At 32.7% G+C, this 21,860-nt stretch overlaps 1 protein-coding gene across 7 annotated transcripts in view; it reads left to right on the top strand.

Moving 5' to 3' along the window:
- Positions 1–19,617, top strand: part of LOC106302035 — a 26,654-nt gene extending 7,037 nt beyond the window's left edge. For 2 of the 7 annotated variants that reach the window (XR_001262320.1, XR_001262321.1), the window contains 3 exons: positions 1,744–1,870; positions 3,354–3,429; positions 4,241–6,452. Coding sequence is in view for 1 of the 7 variants with exons in the window: in XM_013738549.1 (XP_013594003.1) it covers positions 1,744–1,870; positions 15,963–16,032; positions 16,857–16,953; positions 18,938–18,997; positions 19,467–19,494 (382 nt within the window). In the remaining 6 variants the exon portion in view is untranslated. Of the gene's footprint in view, positions 1–1,743; positions 1,871–3,353; positions 3,430–4,240; positions 6,453–14,884; positions 15,317–15,438; positions 15,516–15,962; positions 16,033–16,856; positions 16,954–18,937; positions 18,998–19,466 lie in introns of those variants that run through there. The other 5 variants (XM_013738549.1, XR_001262322.1, XR_001262323.1 and 2 more) reach the window with 5 other exon arrangements.
- The last annotated feature ends 2,243 nt before the right edge of the window (positions 19,618–21,860 follow it).

Raw genomic sequence — 21,860 nt, forward strand, 5'->3', positions numbered from 1 at the left:
TTTTTTAATTCCAAGTCTGAATCCATCTTCTCCATAGGCAAAAATAAGAGGATACTGAAGTGCAAGATAAGAAGGATGTATCTCACTAATCCTTTTCAACCAGCCAGTCTGTTTCTCTTGTAAAACAATGTCACGCCTGTCCATCTCCAATTTGAAGTCTCCAGAACTTAAAGCGGCCACTTCGGACACAGTAGGCGTATCATACGTTCGTCAATCTTTTTCATGATTACTCACTATCCTCATATGAATCTTTTCATTAGGTTCCATGCTCAATCTCTCACGTGCCTGCCGAAACTGCTTCCCATAAGGATTAACATCGTCGAGAACTTTTATAATATCCTCAATAATCTGTTTTCTCAAAGCCTGCTTCTTTGCTTTATCTGCTTCTGTGTTGTACTTGCTGAAAAGAAATTTAATTAAAATTTATTATCGAACACATCAGGGTAATATAAGTTATAGCTGTAATTAGAAATTATCGTCAGTACCTCATAACCGAGTCTCTATCATCAACCTCAGTGTCAATGTCAACAATGTATAGCTGCAAAAACTTAGCCGAATCACCAATATCTGGTTTCATACTGCCCATTAGATGGTAGTTCTCCCCATGCAGTGTAAAAGTTTTGGACCAACACCATTAGGAATAGAGCGATCAACTTTTCCACTGAGAGAAGTAAATGAAAATAGCATATTCAATGCTCTTAAGTTTTTCTGGTAGTATCGACTTTTCTCATCTTTCCCATAAAGCAATTGTTTTATAGCTAATGGACTCTCTCTCAACGTAGGCAGCTTGACTTGTCCTTGTCCACAACATAGTGAGAAAATAGGTTTCTTCTTTGATCTTGTCTTTCGGTCTAAACGTTCACCATACCACATTTTAGCCTTATAATACTCACATTTGATAGTGGAATTACCTTCATCAACATATGCTGTAAAAATCAGAAAAATACAATAGTAATTGTTGTCATCGAGCTTGTAAAAAATATATTCATAACAAACCTTCTAAAACTAAAAACTTACCAATCATTTTCAGCCCTGATTTTGAAATAGTTTTTAGTTTACTCTCTGCTTTCTTGGCATCATGCATTTTTTTTTCGGGCAATAATGGCCTGGAAGTCAAACTTCTCTACGTCCTTAAAAATATAGGCATCACGAGATGAAAAATCAGAATATACATCACTTTCTTCACTGCTTAGATCGTATTCCTGATTATGTTGGGCTTCTACTACGTCTGCATTATTTATTTATTAATTTACCAAATAATAAATTAAGAAAAGTTGATCTGTATTAATATATTACCCGTACTACAAAAAACAATATACCTTCATCATCAGTTCGAAATAACCTTTTAGGTTCAATAACGGCATGATCAAACTTTGATCTTTGTGTACTTTTTTTAATGTTCTGCCATTGTGTACTGCTTTTCCTTGCATCAATGGTTATTTGTTGGCTGCGATTTGATGATATATGTCCCCGAGTAGAAAGTATTCCAAAGTCATTGGCTAAAACAACACAAATTAATAATAATATGTATATGTAAAAGTTATATAATGCAAACTTATAAGAAAAAAATATAAACTTACACCTAGCGAATTTGTTTCTTGTTGGAGTTGGACACTGTAAGTTTTTTAGACGTTTCCCTGTGTTCAACTTAGATACATTAGAAAGAAATATAAGGGTACATCAGGTATCAAATGAGACAAATGGATAAATTAATAAAAAATTATATTTCTCTTACTTTTGCAGTAACCCATACTTGTCGCAACTACATATGGAGTTTGTGAAAGCTTTCCAAATCTGGGAGAAGATATATGTGGCATTTGAACCGCTTGTGAGCCATATCCACCACTCTGAGGTCTGTCACAACTCTGAGGTATGTTAGAGATATCTGATACCACTCAAATTACCCTAAGGAGTGAATTACTCTCTCAAATAAGAGGTTCAGTTGTAGTACTTAGGGATCAAATCCACAAGGAGCTAGGGAACCTATTAAATCTAGTCAAGTTATTAATTCTAGGTGTTTGTTGTTTTATGGGTTTAAAAGTAAATAGCAATCCTAATTGAGCAAGTCTATTGCTCGACTAACAAGATGATTGGGGGTGTAATTTATTGGAAGATATTAGATGCATGTTTTCTATTCAGGTGCATTAATGAATAATCAATCAATGAATATCACAACTTAGCAAATCTATAGTTGGGGCTAATCTCTCTAACCTATTTGAACCCTGAATCTAACAAGTGAACTACTCAGACTTAGCTAAGCAATTCATGACACAAAATATAGATAAAAACTGCATAGAATAGAATAGATGAATCAATGGAGTTCCAATCACAAATCTCTCTATGATTTTTTCTCCTAAAACTCTCTACTGAAAATAAGAATATAATGGTGGCTAAAAGCTCTCTTGCCTCCTCACACTTAGGCAAGTATATAACTATTAGGTTAAAAACTCGCCAGGGGTAATCTTGTAATTTGGTGAAGCCTTGGGTTTAAAGTCGGCTGGAACCAAGTCGCGCATCTCGCGTCTCGACATCGATCGATGGTACAGGATGTACATCGATCGATCATAATCTTCAATCGTCGAGGCTTCTCTTCTGTATCGATCGATGGCACTGGATGTGCATCGAACGATTGCTTCTTCTTCGTATCGACCTCTAATGGTCATCTCGGATGAAATTTCTTTTAAGCTCCTAAATGCTCCATAATCATCACTTTACTCCAAGATATTCCTAAACTTGAAAACATACCTAATAGGATAGAATATATAATATATAGATAGTAAAACACTTATATACCATGGATGAAAATGAGTCAAATCCATGGTATATCAATATCCTTAAATATCCTCCCAAAAATGGATTTCAAAGGTATAGACTGATTGCTTGGTAGTTTTTTTAAAATTGAGTTAGGAGTTGGATCGTTATCCTGCATATCCGGCGCTTTCCTTAGCTTGTCTAAAGGTTGCTTTAATGGTGTCAGGACCTCTGTATGTGACAAAATACCTGATAAAGTATTCAACTCATTTGAAGCGAATGTTGCTGAATGAGGATGATTTGTTATGCTGGTTTGAATCAATTGTTCCTTGACTGTAATTGCTTTTTTGGTTCCTTCCATTTTGCCTAAGCATCCTGAGGCCTATTACTGTAAAATAATCACCCAATGTTATATGTTTTGTAAGAACCATAAACATAAAATGCTGCATATGTAATTTGCTTGTTTACTCACAACCCTCATCTCTATGTAGTCTGTTTCTCTTCGTAGAAGGTATATGAAGTCCGAGTTCGTTGTCTGCAATAAGTAAAAGTATGAAATTAGATTTTCAAACATGTTCACCTAATCATCGTTAGATTTGCAGGTACATATAGATGAAGAATGCGAGCTGTGTAATAAAAAAAAAGACAATAGGAGAATACTCATACTCTTCACGTGAGGTATGTTTGTGACATCTTCCAACACCACTACTATTCTGTTATTTGCTTTTTGACTCCGAGCCTGAGAATTGCCGTTCTCATCATTAACTGTTCTATGTTTCCTTTTCTGAGATGGTTGACCATGGGAGACAATCCCTGTGCCGTTTTCCTTAGGAAGAATCATGGATTAAATTGACCTGACTCAATTGTCGTCTATTGCGAAACCCTTATTTCGCCCTTTTTAAATGTAACGAAGTATAATTTCTGATAAGGATTATAATTTTTTACGAGGTACAGTTTCTAATAAGTAAAAACTGAATCTGCATTCCATACGGTAATAGGAAAACTGGCTACATATATAATATATGTTAACAATTAATAATTTATAAATATAAATAACTATTTTGTTCTTATATTACTTGTATTGAAACAGTAGCATTAGTTATTTATATATCTAAATTAAAGTATAATGATCTTTATGCTTTTTTTTTTGCTATCTCTTTCAAAACTGTTCAATAGATATATTTCGGTATGTCACTAATTCAAGATAAAAAAATTTCATACGTTGTTATTGAATTATGTTATTCTAATCATAATGCTTAACATTTATAAAACCAATTATTTATTATAAACCAATATGAAAAAACAATAATGATTTGAAAACATCTCTCCTAAAAAATAAAGCATAACGACAATGTGTGTATGTAAACACTTATTAAAAATTCTAAAAAACACCAATAATAAAGTGGTTGAACTACATAGCGCTGAGTTCAGTTCTTCCTTAAGCCTTGCTCATCACTGCTCATCTTCTCAATCTTGATACTTTTGACAGGGCGCATCTTTGAAGTCGAGGTGTTATATGGAATATCAACAATTTCGTCCACTGATCGCTTAGAAGGAGTTGCCATCTTGCTAGAGCTTACATCACTGTAAGTCAATAGAGACACCTAGAGTGTATACATATATTAGGTGTATAACTTGAAATAAATACAATCAAAAGTATGACAATATGAACATCAATACTATCTACTGCATACAAAACAGATCAATAAAATCGAGAAATACCTCTGATGCTGAGTTTGCTGTTATTCCCTTTCCAGACATAGATTCCGATTGGGAATCAACCATGAGTGTGTTGTAAACTGACCAGGCTATAAGTACCTTAAAAGTCTCAGATCCTTTTTCGATGGTAACCCCAAAATTATAAGTCTTCCCCACAATTTCATTAATACAGTCAAGCAACATCTCAGGATCTTCAACCTAAATCAAACTATAACAAATCTTTTGGTAAAGGTTGACAAATTCAATAACATATTAAGTGCATTTATGGCAGTAAAATACCTCATCCAAAGAACCATTGAGAATTTTTTCAGCTTTTACTTCGATAACTGGCCATGCAACCCAATCAAGAAGCACAAATTTTGCTTTAGCTGTATCATCCTTAGCCATCAGATGGAGCTTATATCTAATATTAAAATCACAATAACAAAATAAGATCAAGAAATCTTAATGATTGTTCGTTAGATAACTTAAAGAAGACAAAATTTTACCTTGGTTTAACATTCATCACATTCTCTTTGCAGTTTTCACACCAAACAAAGGCTTGTTTACGCCAGAAAGATTTATATCTTCAACGGGGACTTTATAAATCCTGGTTTGACACAAATCACATCCAAAATAATACCATGCATAATCAGTATCTATAGCACAGATTGTAGCAACAACCTTGCACTTATCACCCAACGCTTCCACATTTACTGTTTACTAGGTTAGCTTGCGTTATTCTGGTCTTGCATGTTTCGAGTTGAGCTATAATGACTCAACCAGGTGTCTGTTTTCTTATATATGCTATCGATGTACACGTATGTGCGAGTGTTTTTCTTATTGGTCGCTATTGCGAGCATAGGTACTTACGTTATTGTTTGATTGAACATAGTAACCCTATGCTTAATAATGAATAGGACTAGACATGTATTGTTTGAAAATTGCGGAAGACTAATAATTGTTGGAGTCTGACTCAGCGGGGCAGAGGTGAGTTCCTACATGTTGGAGTCTGGCCTATGGCTTAGCGGGGCAGAGGTGAGTTCATGCACGTTAGAGTTTTGGTGGGGATACGGTGGCTGAGTCGATCCACGTCGTATCCCAGCGATCGACAAGGGTCTACGGGCGGTGACTATAGGCACTTAACCTATATAACTAAGCTTAACGGGGCAGAAGTGAGTTCCTGCACATTGTGACTGGCCGGGGCTTCGAGGGTACAGAGCTGGGCTCTTGTATTTTGAGTCATTGCTTGTTTCTTAGAGATGTCGTGTTTGTGGTTTGTCTAGGCCTAAATTTACGATGATGGGTTAGTATTCAGTCGAGTTTAGGTTTTGGTTTGGTCTTCACTGAACGGCCTGTTTGAAAAGTTGTTCATTCCTTTTTTTTTCTCTTTCCCTTTGATTTTTGTCAAGCAGATTCCAGCCTAGAAAAAGTTGGTTTGAGTTAAAGTTGGCGGTTTTTGCTAAAGACGGTTTGCCCGTACCAGATTTAGCTAAACCCGGAACCCTCTGGAACCGGGTGTCACGATCACTCTAAAAAATAGCTAGTGGCTCGGCTCTTCTAGCTTTTATAATTCCACGACATAAGTTAACGTACGACTGTTAAAAAAAAAAGAAATTAACGTACGACTTCTCACGACGTCTAAGAAACAAAAAGTTGAGAAAGACATTAACTGGTTCTGTCCAAACCGTCCACCGCTTTCACGTGTGGTTTCCACACTACCTCTCATATCTCATGCTTAAATGGAGATATTGAAAAAACCTTCGCTTTGAGAAAATCACTGGACCATGAGCTTAATTATCAAAATAATTATCACAAATGTACAGTCAACTAAATAATGATGCTAAAGATTGAATTAAACACCAAGCTGGAGTAAATAACTCAAAAATATGACTAATTCATTTATGTGGCACTAGTAACTTCACAAATTAAGTAACTCTTGATCTAGTCCCTTATATATTACAACTTCTTTTCGTAGTTACGTGTTATCAATAAGATCATTCTTAGAATCATTAGAAATATATGTTGTTCCATCTAATTATATAATAAGCTTTTTATTAAATTCACCATAAATTCATTATTAATATTCTTTATTATTTTCTTTAAAAAATTATAGATTTGCCTAATGTGGCTAAAGTACATATATGACAATTAATGATTTTAAATAATAAAGATTTGATAAAAAAAGTGTATCTTCTATCATATTTGCTTAATTTTAAATTATTAAAATAAATGAAAAAAATCACATTTACAATATAAAAAATTAGATTTTTCTGTATATGTTATATTTTGAATTTTTGAAAACGACTATAAATTACTAAAACTGCTATAAATTACAAAATTATATAAGTAGAAAATCTAATTTAATTAATTATTGAGATTAAAAAAAACTTTTATATATATATATATATATATATCGTTTTAATTTAAACTATATACCATATAAAATACATAAATATTTTAATTTTAAAATTTACTTTGAACAATTTCTTTGATAAAAGCTTTGAACAAACATTGACAACTTAATTTTTTTTTTAAATTGTAAAAGTACTAAAACTATTGATCCCACAATAAATGAATTTGTTATCAATAATTTAAAGTTTTTGCTATAAATGATACAAATAATTAAAAAGAACATATGAGTAGAAAGCATAATTTAATAGATATTAATATTTAAAATATACTATGTATGTTAATATCATTTAAATTTTATTATATATCCTATCAAATAAAAAAAAATTATTGCTTGGATTAATAAAATTGATTTATATTTACGCACCAATTTAATTGTATATGTAATAGTTACTGATTTTTAATTATTCAATATATATTTATTATTTCACAATATATAATAACATATAATACATAAAATAATTTATATATATAATGCTCATTCCGCGCAAGCACATATGTTAATCTAGTTATATATTAAACAAGCACTATAATTATATTTCAATCAAAAGGTGGGTTAATTGTGTAAACAAGGAACCAATGATTATTAATAGTTTGTTGTAATTTTCGTTATGTAATTTTCCCTTTTTCTAGGAAATCATCCTAAACCTATCTAAACTATAACGATACATTGGATTTATGCTTGATGTATATACTTGGGGTGCAATATCCAGTGTTATAAAAACTTGGTAATTCTATTTTATATTTTTTTAAGTGGATGGCCTATATGCATTAATATGATTTTTTATATTGATTTTTACATTTATATGATTTCTCATTATCGACTATATTTTGTATGTTATCGTATCATTATGTATCAATTATGTATGTTTACATGTATTATTAAGATAGTGATATATAGCTTGGTGGAAAAAATATAATAATAATAATCTTATTCAATTATAATGACATTAAAAATATTAATTTAATTGTTTGATATTACTTAAATAAAGAGAAATTAAATATAATATCAATAATATAAAAGTTTCCAGCACCACCATCATTCCAGTCCGATGAATGTTCGTTCGCAATTGCAAAGGAGAACCTGAGTTTAAATTCATTATTAAATACTATATTTTCCTATATACTTAATAAGTATATGATATAGCTTGACCGTATCTCATTAACTTAAGATACGTCAGGGTTCCACAGTTCCTGGTTGCATTCTTCAAACCCTATAAAGAAACTAAACACGGAGGTAAATCTAATAATACATATTAACCCGAGAGTTATATGTAATTTAACCAAACAACTACAAAAAAAAAAGAATACTATCAGTGAATTGATTAGTATGCCAAAATTGCAATAAACAGATTTCAAGATCTCCAGATTGTTGACAATGAACTAGTTCTCGCTCAAACTGAACGGCTACGTCACCTACTGCTTGGCATTCAATTCTATGTTCACTATGTATAATAAACCAGTTACTAGATTAGGATCCGCGCTTCCAGGATTTGTTTCACGTAAAATTCAAAGCTATCAAATCATGTATACTTCGTTTGTAAATTGTATGCGTAATATTATTTCAAGCTACAAAGAAAAAATATATGTTATTGCGTTAATGACAAACAAACTCGCTAATTTTAAAGTATAAATTTATTATCTGTGAACTATAACATCAAGTTAGAGTATTATTTATATGCGATGACGATATTTATCTTAGTCATAAATATTATTGTACACATCGCATAGTTATGATTCTAAACAAAAACCTAACAACATACATGTTTATGTTATTATTTTTTGTTAAAATAATATTCAGCCCATAAATTAGTTATTTTTTAATAAAATTTATAATAACAATAATTACAGAAGCTTTTGTTGGCTATAATTATTGTGATGATTTTTATAAACTATTTATAAAATATATATTCATTAATAGAAATTAAATTTAAAATTATATCATATTGAAAATAACGTATTTTAAGATAAACGATATATTACCTTATCAGACTTTAATATTTGACTAAATAATGTAATATTTAAACAGTTTGCAATAAATCTATTTATATATTTTTATTATATCTTTACCAAACATATTATGTTAGGTCTGTAATATATGAATTCTAAATAACAAATGGGCTCTATCCCATTATATTAACCTTAACATGTTTATATTATCTAAGATTAATATGTGGACAAAACATCCACTTTATCCTCTCTCTACTGTCGGTTTCTCAAAATTGAAGAATAAGGCGATCTACAGACAGACGACCTTAGTTTGATGCTCATCGGTGAATCACCTGTAAGTTATATATGTTTCTCTTAATTCTCTGTGATATCTATATCGTTAAGTTTAAATGCTTATGAAGATCAAAACTAAGACAGATCTAACTTTTTTTCTTTTTCAATCTGTTTGGCAGGTTGTAACCAATGACTTTCTTTCTTTCAATGAGATAGAACATGTTGTGATGACTTCAAAGAGAGTAAAAACGGATTCAAAGTTTAAGCCGTAAAAATTCTGATGGACACCGAAACTTGAAAGGTATATTTTAAATGCATGTGTTAAAACTGTAGCTCCATTTGTACATATGAAAGTATTTTTTACAATTAAAACTTTCTAAATATTAAAAAAAAAAAGCAAAATAATATTTTTCTACCATAAAGTTTTATTCTTTGTAATTTTAAATATAATTTGTATCAGGTTATTATTACTGTAATATTTTATTTATATTCTTTAAATATTGAGAAATAATAATACTCAAAGATCTCATATTACGTTGTGAAATACAAAGAATCAATAGGAGATAAGTGTTCTTCTTAATACCATCGTACTATACAATTTAATTGTTACCTTCTGTTTCCTGTCAGTAATAATAAACTATTGCAACAACAAAAGACACCACTTTTGTTTTTTTTATTTTACAGATTTTATATACACGTAAGGAAAATCATATAAGGAGATTCAGATGCAATGAGAACGTTTTTAGCGTATATTAGGTAATATATTACTACTCAAATAATTTTTGTATAGAGTAATGAATAGTTCGTTAGTAATGGAACTGATTCTGGGATCTTGCACTGTGCAAAGGCCATATTGGGAACATGAAGTATGTGCTTAAGAGCAGCTTCATGAAGTAACCTCTGTTTGGTTGGGAGTTTCACCTCTTTGAGTTTTTCCCCGTTGAGCGGAGATGGGAAGTTGATGACGCGAACTTGAGGCAGATAGTTTCGAGTTTAAAGGATCCAAGAGATGCTTTGTGGCTTGATATTTTCCCTGAAGGCAGAGATTACATGTAAGCTCCCTCTTCTAAGAAGTTTCATTCTTGTTTTATAAACATTTTTGGTTTTAAACCTTTTCACCATACAGAGAGGCTAAATGCCAAAGCTGAACAGGGCTTACCAGTTCTGAACAACCTCCTATTGTCTTCCAAGAACTAAGCTGCTAACTCGATGCAGGTTTGTTTATACTTCTCCTAGGCTTCCCATTCATATTGAACAGAGCAAGCTCTCACACATGTATATATGCCACTGTAGTTTATGATGTGATCAAAGTATGCATAAGACTCGTTACTGAACGCGTTCCAGCTAAATGACCAGCTTCTTCGTGAGTTATACCCTCGCGGCCATTTCCCTAACGAAGGAACAGAGAAGGAGTTCAACACAATGAAGTGCCTCATAAACTGCTCGGCAGTGATTGTCTTCACGGTCGATATGTTTTTGTGCAGAGCAATGTATATCAGGTAACATATTACTACTCAAATAGTTTTTGTACAGAGTAATGTATAGTTCGTTAGGAATTGAACTGATTCTGGATAGATATGGAAATTGGGACATCTTGCTAATTGACGATTAGTTTTCACTGATTATTATATAACATCTGCTTTTATAATAAAATATAGAATGCGATATAAATATTTTGAATCCATAAGGAACTTTTACTAAAGCTCCAACTGTTTGAGCTTAATCACACACGCATATGGTGTGGAATAAAACACATTTCCGTGAAATAAAAACAAACTTAGTGTGAAATAGAAAATCATACTTAGAGATTTTGAAAAATCTCTTTGAAAACAACATTTTTTGTTTGTTTCTGAGGCTTTCCATCCTCATCAACAATCAAAATCTTCAAACCTTTCTTGGATGTGACCCTAGAGATAGCAACATAGAGTTGTCCGTGAGAAAACACTGGTTGAGGTAAAAATATTCCAACATGTGAGAGAGATTGCCCCTGACTTTTATTAATCGTGATAGCAAAGGCCACAGATTGGAAGATGCCTTCTCCTCATCTTGAATGACAACTTCTTGTCTGATGGAGTGATGAACAATCTAGGAATTAAAAAAACTTCTCCAACTTTCTTACCTGTAATAATTCGAGCCTTGACACATAAATCAGACATATCTATAATCTGCAATCTAGTTCCATTCATCAATCCTCCAACATGATCAATATTCCTCATCAACATGACTGGGCATCCAATTTTCAACCTAAGCTTGTGATTTGGTAAACCTGATGCCTTGATACTGTTTAGAAAATCTGGTGTGAGAGCTTGATCATTAACGGATCGTGTATCAGATGGGTCTATGCTGTCAGAGCTTAGATATATTCTTTCCTCACCTGAATTTTTTTTACAGTTTTGACTTATGTTACACGTTTATAAAAAAGTATGGATCAAAATCTGATGTGATGAAAATGTACTTACCATATAGTTTATCCAACATATGATGATTTATATTGTTCACGTCCTCATTAGTCGGGCAGAGAATCGCTCTCTCTTGGAAAAAAAATAGGATCTCTCTGCTGGTGTAGAGCTAATGCATCCCCATATACTTCTTTGCTGATTGATTCTATAGGATCGTTTTAATCCATAATCAGAAACTCATCTGGAATAGTGATTAGTGCATCACCATCATTACAATCACCAGATACTCCATCTCCAACATCCAATATCCATTGCGAAAATGACTCAAGGTCCTTCAGCTCATCCGCAGACATATTAGACGACAACAACCTTATATTTTTGGTTAGTTTGAATACTCTGCAATGTTTCCACAGATAGGATGAATTTAGAGAATTAATCACAATTTCAGCTCTTGATCCACCATTAAAAACATGCAGTACTTGCCTGAAATCACCACCTAATACAACAACTTTTCCAGCAAATAGCATCTTTTCTTTATTTCTCATAATGTCTGCTAAGCTTCTGTCCAATGACTCAAAACAATGTTTGCTCATCATAGGTGCTTCATCCCAAATTATCAGCGAGGCTTCTTTAACCAAATTAGCAGAATCAGTCCTTGGTGGCAAATTACAGAGAGAGTATTCATCAGGATCGATAGGTATTCCAAATCTAGAATGTGCAGTCCTTCCTCCTTGTAAAAGAAGCGAAGCAATACCACTTGAGGCAACATTCAAAACAATCTTACCCCTAGATCTAATAGGTGCAGATAACAATCTCCACAAAAATGTCTTTCCAGTCCCACCAAATCCATAGACAAAGAAAAGACCTCCTTTCTTTTCTATAACTGCATCCATAATCTCCTCGCAAATGTTCCTCTGCTCATCAGTCATCTTTACGATGTCCCTATCGTGTTCTTCACTTAACTCTTCATGGTTGTAGCTCAGTTCATCAAGACTTCCTCATATGTGTCGTCGTCCTTGAAGATAATTATCTGCTTTCCTGGTAAATTAAACTGTATTTTCTCAACTGGCACTGATCTGTAATGAATAGGAAACTTTAGAGTTCTCCATGAAGATTCACATGCAGAGACGTATCTGGAAAAAAAACCAAATTTTCCATACAAATAAAAATAGTGTAAGACTTTATGGAAAAATCGCTTATAGTAAATTAACACAACACCTGATTAATATATATATATATAAATACCTGCCATCAAAAAAATCTTTAGTTTCATTTTTCTTTTCTGGGTTTGCTTTCTGTTTCACATCAGTGTTCTCCAAAGATCCTCCTTCTTTAGGCGCCTCAACCGTAACAGTAATTCGATCCTGTCCCTTGTTGATATACTCGAACAGGTATTTGATAGAATCAGATTGATTACACCACTCCACATTAATATGAGCTCTGTACATAAGAGACAAAGTTCTATTATATGGTATAACATATCTGTTGTCGCACTTGAAACCCTTCTTCTCAACAAAATGATTATTATCCCTTCTCCTTTGGAAATAGTTTTGAACATTTCCCATTTTCCATACATGGTGATTTCATACTGACAACTCCACAAGGGCCTAGAATCATCATGTCTTTAACCACTTCATAAAGTTCTGGGTCCTCAGATTTTTTTTTAATTCCAAGTCTGAATCCATCTTCTCCATAGGCAAAAATAAGAGGATACTGAAGTGCAAGATAAGAAGGATGTATCTCACTAATCCTTTTCAACCAGCCAGTCTGTTTCTCTTGTAAAACAATGTCACGCCTGTCCATCTCCAATTTGAAGTCTCCAGAACTTAAAGCGGCCACTTCGGACACAGTAGGCGTATCATACGTTCGTCAATCTTTTTCATGATTACTCACTATCCTCATATGAATCTTTTCATTAGGTTCCATGCTCAATCTCTCACGTGCCTGCCGAAACTGCTTCCCATAAGGATTAACATCGTCGAGAACTTTTATAATATCATCAATAATCTGTTTTCTCAAAGCCTGCTTCTTTGCTTTATCTGCTTCTGTGTTGTACTTTCTGAAAAGAAATTTAATTAAAATTTATTATCGAACACATCAGGGTAATATAAGTTATAGCTGTAATTAGAAATTATCGTCAGTACCTCATAACCGAGTCTCTATCATCAACCTCAGTGTCAATGTCAACAATGTATAGCTGCAAAAACTTAGCCGAATCACCAATATCTGGTTTCATACTGCCCATTAGATGGTAGTTCTCCCCATGCAGTGTAAAATATTTTGGACCAACACCATTAGGAATAGAGCGATCAACTTTTCCACCGAGAGAAGTAAATGAAAATAGCATATTCAATGCTCTTAATTTTTTCTGGTAGTATCGACTTTTCTCATCTTTCCCATAAAGCAATTGTTTTATAGCTAATGGACTCTCTCTCAACGTAGGCAGCTTGACTTGTCCTTGTCCACAACATAGTAAGAAAATAGGTTTCTTCTTTGATCTTGTCTTTCGGTCTAAACGTTCACCATACCACATTTTAGCCTTACAATACTCACATTTGAAGGTGGGATTACCCTCATCAACATATGCTGTAAAAATCAGAGAAACACAATAGCAATTGTTGTCACCGAGCTTGTAAAAAATATATTCATAACAAACCTTCTAAAACTAATAACTTACCAATCATTTTCAGCCCTGATTTTGAAATAGTTTTTAGTTTACTCTCTACTTTCTTGGCATCATGCATTTTTTCGGGCAATAATGGTCTGGAAGTCAATCTTCTCTACGTCCTTAAAAATATAGGCATCACGAGATGAAAAATCAGAATATACATCACTTTATTCACTGCTTAGATCGTATTCCTGATTATATTGGGCTTCTACTACATCTGCATTATTTATTTGTTAATTTACCAAATAATAAATTAAGAAAAGTTGATCTGTATAAATATATTACCCATACTACAAAAAACAATATACCTTCATCATCAGTTCGAAATAACCTTTTAGGTTCAATAACGGCATGATCAAACTTTGATCTTTGTGTACTTTTTTAATGTTCTGCCATTGTGTACTGCTTTTCCTTGCATCAATGGTTATTTTTTGGCTGAGATTTGATGATATATGTCCCCAAGTAGAAAGTATTCCAAAGTCGTTGGCTAAAACAACACATTAATAATAATCTGTATATGTAAAAGTTATATAATGCAAACTTAATTATAAGAAGAAAATATAAACTTACACCTAGCGAATTTGTTTCTTGTTGGAGTTGAACACTGTAAGTTTTTTAGACGTTTACCTGTGTTCAACTTAGATACATTAGAAAGAAATATAAGGGTACATCACGTATCAAATGAGACAAAAGGATAAATTAATACAAATTTATATTTCTCTTACTTTTGCAGTAACCCATACTTGTCGCAGCTACATATGGAGTTTGTGAAAGCTTTCCAAATCTGGGAGAAGATATATGTGGCATTTGAACCGCTTGTGAGCCAAATCCACCACTCTGAGGTCTATCACAACTCTGAGGTTTAAATATCCTGCCAAAAATGGATTTCAAAGGAATAGACTGATTGCTTGGTGGTTTTTTGAAAATTGAGTTAGGAGTTGGATCGTTGCGAATGTTGCTGAATGAGGATGATTTGTTATGCTGGTTTGAATCAATTGTTCCTTGACTGTAATTGCTTTTTTGGTTCCTTCCATTTTTCCTAAGCATACTCTTAAGCATCCTGAGGCCTATTGCTGTAAAATAATCACCCAATGTTATATGTTTTGTAAGAACCATAAACATAAAATGCTGCATATGTAATTTGCTTGTTTACTCACAACCCTCATCTCTATGTAGTCTGTTTCTCTTCGTAGAAAGTATATGAAGTCTGAGTTCGTTGTCTGCAATAAGTAAAAGTATGAAATTAGATTTTCAAACATGTTCACCTAATCATTGTTAGATTTGCAGGTACATATAGATGAAGAATGCGAGCTGTGTAATAAAAAAAAAGTCAATAGGAGAATACTCATACTCTTCAAGTGAAGTATGTTTGTGACATCTTCCAACACCACTACTATTCTGTTATTTGCTTTTTGACTCCGAGCCTTAGAATTGTCGTTCTCATCATTAACTGTTCTATGTTTCCTTTTCTGAGATGGTTGACCATGTGAGACAATCCCTGTGCCGTTTTCCTTAGGAAGAATTATGGATTAAATTGACTTGACTCAATTGTCGTCTATTGCGAAACCCTTATTTCACCCTTTTTAAATGTTTAACGAAGTAAAATAATCACCCAATGTTATATGTTTTGTAAGAACCATAAACATAAAATGCTGCATATGTAATTTGCTTGTTTACTCACAACCCTCATCTCTATGTAGTCTGTTTCTCTTCGTAGAAGGTATATGAAGTCCGAGTTCGTTGTCTGCAATAAGTAAAAGTATGAAATTAGATTTTCAAACATGTTCACCTAATCATCGTTAGATTTGCAGGTACATATAGATGAAGAATGCGAGCTGTGTAATAAAAAAAAGACAATAGGAGAATACTCATACTCTTCACGTGAGATATGTTTGTGACATCTTCCAACACCACTACTATTCTGTTATTTGCTTTTTGACTCCGAGCCTGAGAATTGCCGTTCTCATCATTAACTGTTCTATGTTTCCTTTTCTGAGATGGTTGACCATGGGAGACAATCCCTGTGCCGTTTTCCTTAGGAAGAATCATGGATTAAATTGACTTAACTCAATTGTCGTCTATTGCGAAACCCTTATTTCTCCCTTTATAAATGTTTAACGAAGTATAGATTCTAATAAGGATTATAATTTTTTACGAAGTACAGTTTCTAATAAGTAAAAACTGAATCTGCATTCCATACGGTAATAGGAAAACTGGCTACATATATAATATATGTTAACAATTAATAATTTAAAAATATAAAAAACTATTTTGTTCTTATATTACTTGTATTGAAACGGTAGCATTAGTTATTTATATATCTAAATTTAAGTATAATGATCTTTATGTTTTTTTTTTTTGCTATCTCTTTCAACATTGTTCAATAGATAGTTATATTTCGGTATGTCACTAATTAAAGATAAAAAAATTTCATACGTTGTTATTGAATTATGTTATTCTAATCATAATGCTTACCATTTATAAAACCAATTATTTATTATAAACCAATAAGAAAAAAACAATAATGATTTGAAAACATCACTCCTAAAAAATAAAGCATAACGACAAAGTGTGTATGTAAACACTTATTAAAAATTCTAAAAAATACCAATAATAAAGTGGTTGAACTATATTGCGCTGAGTTCAGTTCTTCCTTAAGCCTTGCTCATCACTGCTCATCTTCTCAATCTTGATACTTTTGACAGGGCGCATCTTTGAAGTCGAGGTGTTATCTGGAATATCAACAATGTCGTCCACTGATCGCTTAGAAGGAGTTGCCATCTTGCTAGAGCTTTCATCACTGTAAGTCAATAGAGACACCTAGAATGTATACATATATTAGGTGTATAACTTGAAATAAATACAATCAAAAGTATGACAATATGAACATCAATACTATCTACTGCATACAAAACAGATCAATAAAATTGAGAAATACCTCTGATGCTGAGTTTGCTGTTATTCCCTTTCCAGACGTAGATTCCGATTGGGAATCAACCATGAGTGTGTTGTAAACTGACCAGGCTTTAAGTACCTTAAAAGTCTCAGATCGTTTTTCGATGGTAACCCCAAAATTATAAGTCTTCCCTACAATTTCATTAATACAGTCAGGTAACATCTCAAAATCTTCAACCTAAATCAAATTATGACAAATATTTTGGTAAAGATTGACAAATTCAATAACATATTAAGTGCATTTATGGCAGTAAAATACCTCATCCAAAGAACCATTGAGATTTTTTCAGCTTTTACTCCGATAACTGGCCATGCTACCCAATCAAGAGGTACAAATTTTGCTTTAGCTGTATCATCCTTAGCCATCAGATGGAGCTTATATATAATATTAAAATCACAATAACAAAATAAGATCAAGCAATCTTAATGATTGTTCATTAGATAACTTAAAGAAGACAAAAATTTACCTTGGTTTAACATTCATCACATTCTCTTTGCATTTTTCACACCAAAACAAAGGCTTGTTTACGCCAGAAGGATTTATATCTTCAACGGGGACTTTATAAGTCCTGGTTTGACACAAATCACATCCAAAATAATACCATGCATAATCAGTATCTATAGCATAGATTGTAGCAACAACCTTGCACTTATCAACCTGTAAAATTAAACAGATGTAACATTAAACTAATTAGATTCAAAAACAAACGTCAAAAAATAATGGATTACACGGGAGAATGTAAACCTGTGTGCAATTAAATATCTCTGATATGGTTTTAACCTCGACTGCTTCCCATCCAGTTATCTGTCCAGTCCCATCGTTGGCTTGAGATACAACATCTTTGCCTTCTTCACTTGTTTCAACAATGCTCATAGAATCGTCATGGAATTTGTAACTACAGTCCCATAATATAGGAGTTAGAAAACAAAATAGTTAAAAAAGGTTTTATAATCTATCTCATTGTTAAATGGTATTGCAAATCATACGCTTCTCTTAGTTCCACTGCTTCTTTTATGTGAGGATTGAAAACCAATTGTGAAGAATCATAACCGTTTGAGATTTGGAGGTTACCTAAAATAGGAGAAACTTTAGGCACCAACAATTTATTTAAATCTCTGAAATTATGTAAATCTCAGATATTACCTCGAAAGGACCCTATTTTAGCGAAGTGGATGAGACAAACAACAAATCCAAATTGTGCTTCCTCTCTATGAGACTCCATATCCTCAGCAAATTGTGTAATATTTAACCTGATGTCTCTTAGCTGGAATTCAATCTTTTTTTTCTCCTTTCCACCACATTGGAGAGTTCGAATCTCACCAACTTCAATAGCTTGTCCAATAATGTCTAGGTAGAAAATATAAAACATATTAAAATTTATACGATCAACTGTTATATAGCCAATAAATATAAGATGAAAATTACCTATTAAGATATCGTTATCTAACTTTCCACTCATAATGGAATCAAACTTTCCCAATGAAAGAAACATGTCATCGTTTTGGAACTCAGAGGGTTTAATAACCGTGTAATTGATGAAAGTGATCTTATACATATGCTCCGTTGGTCTGTAATGTTTGCCGGTTGCACTCACTTGAAAGTTGTATAGTGTCTTCCACTCGCCAGCTTTACATTGTTCCCCCAAAGATTTCAGATAGTTTTTCTTACATGTAGCATGAATCTTGATGCCCTGCGATAATAGCATATAAAGTGATGAGCGCTTTACATCTAATAGAAATCTATTAGACAGTTTGTAATGTTTATTTTACCTTTTTGTCTGACATGACGATTTTCAAACTCTCACCAAAGCTGGCATTGGATGGTTTCCAGGCTGTGGAGAATTTTGGCTTCGATCAACCAGGCTGTCTTCCATGGACGAATCTCATCAAGGTAAACTATTTTCGGCTTCAAAGAATCTTAAGAGGGCGTTTTTCCTTTAAGTGATGGGTTTGATTAGTCTAGAACGCAGTATATATACATCATATAAGTCATGGATCTAGGAACTCCAAGTGAATACAGGTAGAGAGGATATAGGATGCTAGTTTAGTAAAATGATATGCTTAAGAAAATCGTATTTATTCAAGTAATGGAATATACTCTTTTCGAATATATTATAGTAGATATTTTAGTTAAGATATTCGTAATTGAATACAGTTAGGGAATATATGCGGTTAGATAAACAGATTTGTGGTGTTCTGTTTTGATTTTTTTAAAACGTATAAAATATGAAAGTATAACTATTATCCGTAGTTTTATGTTCAGAATTATATTATCAGGTTTGAAATTTGATTAATAATTCATTGTTATCAAAAGTGTGTATGCATAACATGATTCTAACGTATTGTTTTTTTTTACTCAGTGATAATATACACAATACAATAATATAAAAGAGGGAATTCGCAGATGGCATGTAACCTGATATTAAAACAAAATAAGGTAAACCATCAACATTAAATCTATAATAGTACAACTGCATTAGGAATGGAACTGATTCTGGATAGTTAGAAAAATGTGGGCTACATGCTGCTTGATGGTTTCCAAATGCTGATTATTTTATAACTCTTGATGTTATTGAAAAATTAAAATTATTATATATGTTAAAAAATTAAAATTTATAGTCATAAATACATTAACATATACATAAGATATTTTTTTAAAAAAAAAAATGTAGTAGCTTAATGTAAAATCCCATTAAAAAGCAAAAAAAAATAATAAATCAAGAAGCACTAAAAAGTAAAAACATAACATAAATTAAAACTAAAAATAAATAACACAGAGAAAAGTATCATAGAGTATAAATTATATCAGCCACTTTTAATCTTGTTGCCTTCATCATTGGTGCATTGCTTCTTCCTTGAATAAGTTGTCATCATTGGTGCATTGCTTCTTCCTTGAATAAGTTGACATCTGGTGGAGTGACTTGATTCTCTTCCACATAATGTCATTAAGATTCCAAACTTTCATGGCATTGAATTTATCAGCACCACCAATCATATTATTTTCATCATCTGAAATCCCAAATTCATAAGTTTTGCCAACTATCTCCACAATCTCAGGTGGTAAAACTTCTTGATCTTCAATCTATTATAAGAAGTTATACTAATTAGTTAACATTCAGTGGACACGAATTTATATTGTTATATTTAAAAAATAAATAATATATAACCTCAGCCAATGAAAGTTTCACGATTTTTGCTGCTGTAGTTTTCACAATAAGTTTTGTTTCTGCGTCCAGAAGTGTGAATTTAGACTCACCAGTCTGATCCTGCACAAGCAAATCCAACTTGTACCTGAATAAAAATATACAATTCAATTGTATCGTATTAGAAAAAGTATAATTACATTTATATAACTCAAAAATGTTATTAAAAATAAATAACCTTGGTGAAACCTTGGTAACAATACACTGGCAAAATTCACACCACCATATTGGGACAATCATTTCATCAAATGAAACAGTTGGTTTGAAAACCTTATTCTTGCAAACCATACAATATAGATAATACCATCCACTGGAGGTATCAATAGCATACACCGTACAGATTGTTGAAATTAGTTGAACAATATATGAGATGATAGCTTAAGGAGTTGAAGTGGGTGAAAGCGCAGGGAAGGCAATGGCAACTCACTACACGGCCGCAAAGAGTTTGGAGCATGAAGTGATTCGCAAATCTGACATTGATGCCCTCATCAAAGCTCTTAAGGAGTCTGGTACATTCGGAAACACTCTTGGTTACTCTTACACTGCTCATATGATGCCTAGGACTGAGAATAGGTTGATAGATATCATTGAGGAATTAAAACTGAGAAATGAATCACCTAGAACTCATCTAGCTAGAGGCATAAAACCATTGATTGTTGACTCTGGTGCATCTCATCACATGATCAGTGATGATAGCTTGATTAAAAACATAGAACCTGCTCATGGACATGTAATGATTGCAAATGGAGATAGAATTCCCATTAAAGGTGTAGGAGACTTAAAGCTATTTGATAAGAACTCTAAAGCATTTTACATGCCTGAGTTCACTTCTAATCTTTTATCTGTTAAAAGATGTACCAATGATCTACAATGTAATGTTATCTTTAGTCCTAACAATGTGACATTTCAGGATATTGAGAGCAATGGGTTGATTGGACAAGGAGTAACCAAGGGGGATCTTTATGTACTTGAAGATATTAATCCCATTTCTAGTTGTTTGCTGAGTTCTGTTTTAAGTAAAGGTGCATTATGGCATTCTAGGCTAGGACATCCACATGTTAGAGCCTTAAGCTTAATGTTACCAGGTGTCATGTTTAAAAATAATGATTGTGAGGCTTGTATTTTGGGAAAACATTGTAAGACTGTGTTTAAAAGATCTACTACTATCTATGATAAGTGTTTTGATCTTGTTCACTCTGATGTATGGACTGCTCCCTGCTTATCTAGAGATAATTACAAGTACTTTGTCACATTTATAGATGAAAAATCTAAGTACACCTGGATAACACTCATTAAAACAAAGGATAGGGTTCTTGATGCATTTAAAAACTTCCAAGCTTATATATCTAACCAGTATAATGCCAAGATTAAGATTTTCAGGTCTGATATTGGTGGAGAATATACTGGTAATGATTTCAAGAGTCATCTAGCTCACCATGGGATTCTACATCGTTCAAGTTGTCCATACACTCCTCAACAGAATGGTGTGGCTGAGAGAAAGAATAGACACCTGATGGAGGTGGCAAGGTCTATGATGTTTCACACAAGTGT

The sequence above is a fragment of the Brassica oleracea genome, chromosome C7, assembly GCF_000695525.1.
Source record: "Brassica oleracea var. oleracea cultivar TO1000 chromosome C7, BOL, whole genome shotgun sequence".
Classification (NCBI taxonomy): domain Eukaryota; kingdom Viridiplantae; phylum Streptophyta; class Magnoliopsida; order Brassicales; family Brassicaceae; genus Brassica; species Brassica oleracea.